The sequence below is a fragment of the Mercenaria mercenaria genome, chromosome 2 (genome assembly GCF_021730395.1).
Source record: "Mercenaria mercenaria strain notata chromosome 2, MADL_Memer_1, whole genome shotgun sequence".
Lineage (NCBI taxonomy): Eukaryota > Metazoa > Mollusca > Bivalvia > Venerida > Veneridae > Mercenaria > Mercenaria mercenaria.
Window position 1 is genome coordinate 80,175,565 of NC_069362.1, and position 6,939 is coordinate 80,182,503.

Sequence of the window (6,939 nt, forward strand, 5' to 3'; positions counted from 1 at the left end):
ACGAAACTTTACAGGAGTGATCAGTACCAAGCCTAGTTGTGCATATCGCCGACACGTTCCGCTTCGCTGCACAAAATGGCCGACAGAGCTAAAGGTATACATGGGGAAGACAGATGTTTTTGTGCCAAAACACCATCTAGTTTATTAGCTCACCTGTCACGAAGTGACAAGGTGAGCTATTGTGACCGCTTGATGTCCGTCGTGCGTCGTGCGTAGTGCGTCGTCAGTCGTGCGTCGTGCGTCGTCCGTCAACAATTTAAAAAAAACTTCTTCTTGAAAACCACTCGGCAGAATTACACCAAACTTCACAGGAATGATCCTTTGATGGCCCCCTTTCAAAATTGTTCAAAGAAGTGAATTCCTTGCAGAACTTTGGTTGCCATGGCAACCGAAATGAAAAACTTTAAAAATCTTCTTCTCAAAAACCAGAAGCCCTTGAGCTTAGATATTTGGTGTGAAGCATTGCCTAGTGGACCTCTACCAAGTTTTTTCAAATCATGACCCCGGGGTCAAAATTGATTTTACATAGGAAAATCTTAAAAAATCTTCTCAAAAACCAGAAGCCCTAGAGCTTAGATATTTGACATGTAGCATTGACTAGTGGACCTCTACTAAAGTTGTTCAAATCATGACCCCGGGGTCAAAATTGACCCCGCCCCAGGGGTCATTTGATTTTACATAGATTTCTAAAGGAAAATCTTCAAATTTTAAAAAAAATAAACCAGAAGGCCTAGAGCTTAGATATTTGACATGTAGCATTGCCTAGAGGACATCTACAATTTTTTTTCAAATCATGACCCCGGGTCAAAATTGACCCTGCCCCAGGGGTCACTTGATTTTACATAGGAAAATCTTCAAAAAATTCTAAAATTAACCAGAAGGTCTAGATCTTAGATATTTGACATGTAGCATTGCCTTGTAGACTTCTACAAAATTTGTTCAAATCATGATCTCCGGGGTCAAGTTGACCCCGCCCCATTGGGTTACTTCATTGTACATAAAAAAATCTTCAAAATGTTCTAAAAATAAACCAGAAGGCCTAGAGCTTAGATATTTGACATGTAGCATTGCCTAGTGGACCTCTACAAAATTTGTTCAAACTTGACCCCCCAGGATCAAATTGACCCAGCCGCAGGGGTTACTTGATTGTACATAGGGAAATCTTCATAAATTTGCTAAAAATAAACCAGAAGGCCTAGATCTTAGATATTTGATATGTAACATTGCCTAATAGACTTCTACAAACTTTGTTCAAATCATGACCCCCGGGGTAAAATTGGCCCCGCCCCAGGGGTTACTAGATTGTACATCGGAAAATCTTCCAAAAAAATTCTAAAAATCATCAGTTTGACATTTGAAACATGTAGCTCATATTACTCAGGTGAGCGATCCAGGGTCATCATGACCCTCTTGTATTTATTTTTTATTTGTTACATATTTCATTTTAAGAATTACATTTAGTTAGCTTGGTGCTAGATGTGGATCATTGCGATTGAATTCTTTGTTAAACACACTTTTTATTTAGCTTGGCGGTACCGCTTTACTAGTACGAGTTCATCCTCTCATACAGGGAGGATTTGTATTACAGTAACTTTAATTTGATGAAATAAACAATACTGAAAATGTTTAACCGTTCCATTTTTAAAGCCTTAGATTATATTTGTATAATTTGTTTTCATTCCTAGATAAGGAGAGACGGAGGAGGGATTCTGATACAGAACTTAATGACATACTAACTGACCTTCGTGTCTTCATCCATGGATTTAGATCAAAGAAGTCGAAGGTAAGGTGACATTTTTGTTGTTATTTCTTATTTTTGTAAAACGTTATACAGCTTATAGGGAGTTTTTCTTAATCAGGTGGGAAATAAGAAACTGCCGCTTAGCAAAAGCTTTTATTCCTCATCCAGAGTATTTAAATAATATTGCCTCTGCACAACAAGAGAGTATTGTATTTATATGGCCTTGCAAACGCAATTTAATCAAGAACATTTCTGCTTATACAACTTTCTTTGAACATCATAATGCTTTGTATAAAGGCACTGACCTCCAGGTATTGGCTAAAAATGATATATATATATTTTTAAAATTGACATTTGGTCATATTATTAACATCAGAATATGAGGTCAAGGTCACAATGACCCGAAACAGTTAACGGTTTCTTGATGATAACTTAAGAACGCCTGGGCCAAGGATCATAAATTTTGGTACACACGTGTAACATCATAAAATACAGGTCGAGTTCGACTTTGAGGTCAGTAGGTCAAGGGTCAGGGTCACAATGACCCGGAACATTTAAACGGTTTCCTGATGATAATTCGAGAACGCTTGGGCCTAGGATCTTGAACGTCGATAGGAAGGTTGGTCATGACCAGCAAATGACGCCTCATGATTTTGAGATAAGTAGGTCAAAGGTCATGGTCACAGTGACCCGTAACAGTTAACCGGACAATAACTTGAGAACACTTTGGCATAGGATCACGAAACTTAATAGGGAGGTTGATCATGTCCAGCAGATGACCCCTATTGATTTTTAAGGCTCGACTTTGATATTAGCTTACTTCTGTGACAAGGCCGTATTGTGGGGGTATAATTCCTCACTCCTGTGACAGCTCTAGTTAAGTTTAAGCTTTCTTAAGAAATAGATCGTTAATTTCCTGATACCTAAAATTTTCTCTCTTTTGTTTGTTGTCGAACAATCTGGAGGCCAGTGCCTTTTCAATCAAATGCTACATTGTAGAAACTCACTAGAAAGTGCAAACCTACTTAACCTTAAGAGATTAGTCTTGTAACAATAAATATTTTGTTGTTCTTTAGTTCTGTCTTTCATTTACGCCAAATATTATATAAAAAAAATAGCGATTATTCAGATGTTAAACTTTGTTTAATGCAGTATGAAAACGAAAACATGTTACATTTTTCTTTTTCAGTCAAGCGACAAATACAGATTAACTGGTGATCACGAAGAAGATTCAAAGTAGATATGTCTGTGTGCCTTCTAAGATGGTGTTATGCCGGTTGTTTTTCTATTACCGTTAACTTTACCTGAATAGAGCTAAAATTTGAAAATGACCATCACGAACCCGGCCCACTGTACAGATTTGACCTGTACCCTCATTTTTGAAAGGAAACATTTTCCTATTTATCTATTAAATGTTAATTGTTGAGATCACACTTTGCCGTTCCCGATACTAACTTTGTTATTTCAAAGCTGTTGAAACGTTATCTATGTATGTTACCTTAGATAGTAGATAGAACAGTCATGTGGGAAAAAGTTCGCAAATTGTTTCCTTGAATTTCTAAATATTTGTTATATAGTTCTATGCATAGGAAGGCAGCATCGACAGTTTTCTTTCCATCAGCTATTTATCAACGTATTTCGTATAGTTGAAGTTTGTTGTTTTAAAATTGGGCCAGGGGTGGGATCACTTTTTCCATATTTACATAATGAAATCTTTACAAATTCTGGTTTGCCCTATTTTGACATAATTTTATATAAATATAAAAAGGATCAATGGGTGACGTTACTACATATGTTAATGTCATTCAGGTTTGTTACAAAATTGGTACTCGGATATCTTATAGTCGTTTTCCTATACATGTATATAGTTGAAAAATTAAATATCTTTTCAGAGTCTGCTAGCCAGGTTTTAAAGGGATTTTGGGGGGATGAACCTAAGGTTCCTAATCTTCGTAAATCCATGGTCAGCAGAACTAAATATCCGCGACATAGTATTATCGTAAATCATTGATTCGACTTAAAAAAATAAAAATACAGGACTTTTTTTGTTTGCCCTTCAACTGTGTTTCTTGTTTGTCAAAAGCATGGCCGGTAAACGGTGTTATAAATTTCCCCTATACACATACAGTGGGAAATTCAAAACTGGTCTCGTCGGAAAGTTTTGTTCCAAATTCCAAATTATGTCAAAGGAATATCTTTTAGGCCCTATAAATCAAGATGGTTCAGCTAGGCCCGGTTCGTCAAACACATGACCGCATCCCCTTTATGTATATTATGGGGACATAAAAGGGGTCTTCTTGTCAAAAACTGTGGACACGATATTGAAATAACTTCACACACATTACCTTGGGTGATCCTCTACCAAAATAGCTCATATTAATACGTAGGAAAAGTAATAATGGGAACTTACTGTCCAATTTAAAAAATAAATCACACAAAGTTTCTCATTTGATTATTCCGATTCGTTAAAAACATTGCCACGAGGGCTAAACATAAAAATGTCTCTAAACAACATTTTATCATTTAACCGATTTTGAATAAACTTTTACGGAAATATCACTATCTAGCAAAAAAAATCATATGATTCTTATTTGCAATAAATATGATTCCCAAAACTACAAATAGAAAAAAATGCCATCTATCCAATTTCGAATAAATTTCACAGAAATTTCTTCAGTAACCCTCTACTTAAATTTCAGATCAATCTAGCTTGTAAAATAAATGCATTGATGTTGTGTGAGTGTCTGCTTTTCCCTGTTTGGCTCTAGCTCAATTTGTTGTACATTTTTATAGCTTAGCAAAATGCATGTATATATATATATATATATATATATATATGTCTGCTCTGATGATTATGATATGAAACCGTTAGGTAGACAGAAATACAGATAGAGGAAACCCATTGGATGTTTTTCTTTTATATATATATATATATATATATATATATATGCTATTTGTTTAAATGTATGATCCATTCTTTATTGGGAATACCTGTGATTAGTAATATACGGTGATAAAAATTGTGATATTGTGCATGAAGTTTTATGATTACTTTAAAAATTGTATATACATTAATAATCGTTATCTTTTGAAGATTCACTAGTGATACGACAACAAATTTAAAATACCCGGTATACATGTTGAGTTTTTGTTTACAAAATACTCTGTTACTGTTTGCTCCGTTGAATATTTTTTGTTTGTTATTGATTTGATATCCGTTGTAATGTCATACTATAGTAATTTACTTATATATTTTTATTGATGAATAAATGTTATCCTCAGTTTGAAAACACTGGATATTTATCATCAGTCTCATTTATATCAAATTTCGATGCTGATATGCATGGGGCTTTGTTAAATTCATATAGAAAAAATAAAATTTAGTGATTTTTTAAATGTTTGTCTTCGTTTTCATAAACTTTCAAATTATCCAAAGTGTTCCAAACATTAATTTCGTTACGGAATACGTTGACAAGCTTACAAGTATATTGTCCCACTTTGCACTTCATTTATTTGTGCTGTTGTATTAAACACTCATTTGTCAGCAAATATCAAAACTGTGGTGTTAAACACTTTCAAAGCCTATGTCAACGGGTAATCATTTTACATAGATCAGTTAAGGTACATAATGACACATTCCAGAAATTATTGCTACTCCTTCTTTCAAGATTAACCTCAGTTGCGTTTTGCGATGTTACTTTCAATAATAAAGGATTTGTTGTAAATAGATTTGTGTTAGCTGCCCATGCAACATGGAGATGTGTTGCGAGGGATACACCCAAAACTGAGGATAAAAAATTAATCGCAATTCGGAGCAATATACGTCCGAAGGTATGACCTTTGACCCCCAAGTGTGACCTTTACCTTGAAGCGAGTCATCCGAAACATGCACTCAGCACGTCGTCTTGATGTGGTAAATAGTTGTGTCATTTGAAATCCTTCAAAGGGTTCAGGAGTTAAAGAGCGGACACAAAATTGCTAACGGACGGACGGATAGACAGACATACGACGAACACCGGCGTCATAACATAATACGTTCCTTCGGGCGTATAATAAACATGTTCATAAGGGGCATTTAAACCACAAATTCGCGAAGACAAGTACGGGTCAAGTATCTTGTAAGAGACAGTTTTGACAGACATGTCAACACTACGGAACATCTTCCAAACTGAGTATGAACACATGTGTACTGGGATTTGCTTGCATTTCTAGAAAAATGCAAAAGATCTTTTTAAAATGTTTCAAAATGTAAAACTTAGGTCTAAAATGAAATAAAAACAGAACTGACTTACAAAAACGTATAAAACGTTAAACTTTGTACAAATTGGGTTTTTTCTTTCCGCCACTGTCTGAAGCCCGTAGGTGCTGCTTTACTTCGTATTCAGTACTTCAAAACCTATATATATATACGTAATCGTAGGGACTTTTATTATCGGAGGGGCAGCTTTTGAAGAAACTTCTAAAAATATCTATATTTGTTTCGTATTAATGAGACCATACTGTTAACAACTGGATTCAAAATTTACCATTGTATCACTACAAGGCTTCAACACCCAGATAGAGGTAAAGCCAGTCTGACTAAAGTACATCTCCAATTAACGCTACGCACATTGGATCTGAAGTCGTGCTATTGACAGCCTCGTTCTGACGACCCTTCCGCTAGCCAATCAGAGCCTTACTTACAATATTTTGTATGTGAAAGTAGAAGTTTAAAAATCTATATATAGCCTGGGTTTTTCATGTTTATTATGACGGCCACATCATGATTGCGCCGTCGTGTTTTGAGAAGTAGCATATGTCACGGTACGGACTTGGTCACGCAAGGGGAGAATATGTGTCAGGCAGCCAGTTAGCTCAGTCGGTAGAGCACTCGCCCTATAAGTGAGAGGTCCCGGGTTCAAACCCCGGACTAAATGCACATTTTTCTCACCCTGTGACATTCTACGCTATTTTGATGGTTCAGCCAAATGCTAGTTGAAACGAGTCTGTGACTGGTTCAAATAAAAATAGATTTGCGAAAATAAAAATAGCAATATCGGAAATCAAAAATATACAAAAGACGAATGTGAATGGGTCATTCTCAGATCTTCGTTTAGAAGATCAAGTACTTTAGTCAGATTGAGGTAAAGCTAGACTAAAATACAACTTATAAATAGTAACATCCTCTAGAAATCAGCTTTTTGCGTTTCAAAAATCAA

General features: G+C 35.5%; 1 protein-coding gene and 1 non-coding gene across 5 annotated transcripts in view; both read left to right on the top strand.

Moving 5' to 3' along the window:
• Positions 1–5,137, top strand: part of LOC123564401 (uncharacterized) — a 105,360-nt gene extending 100,223 nt beyond the window's left edge. For all 4 annotated transcript variants that reach the window (XM_053537039.1, XM_053537040.1, XM_053537041.1 and 1 more), the window contains 2 exons: positions 1,686–1,783; positions 2,931–5,137. In XM_053537039.1, coding sequence (XP_053393014.1) covers positions 1,686–1,783; positions 2,931–2,981 — 149 coding nt within the window. In that variant the 3' untranslated portion in view covers positions 2,982–5,137. The remainder of the gene's footprint in view (positions 1–1,685; positions 1,784–2,930) is intronic.
• A 1,448-nt stretch (positions 5,138–6,585) lies between these two features.
• Trnai-uau (transfer RNA isoleucine (anticodon UAU)) lies at positions 6,586–6,657 on the top strand. The gene has a single exon. It is a non-coding gene; the product is annotated as a tRNA-Ile (tRNA).
• The last annotated feature ends 282 nt before the right edge of the window (positions 6,658–6,939 follow it).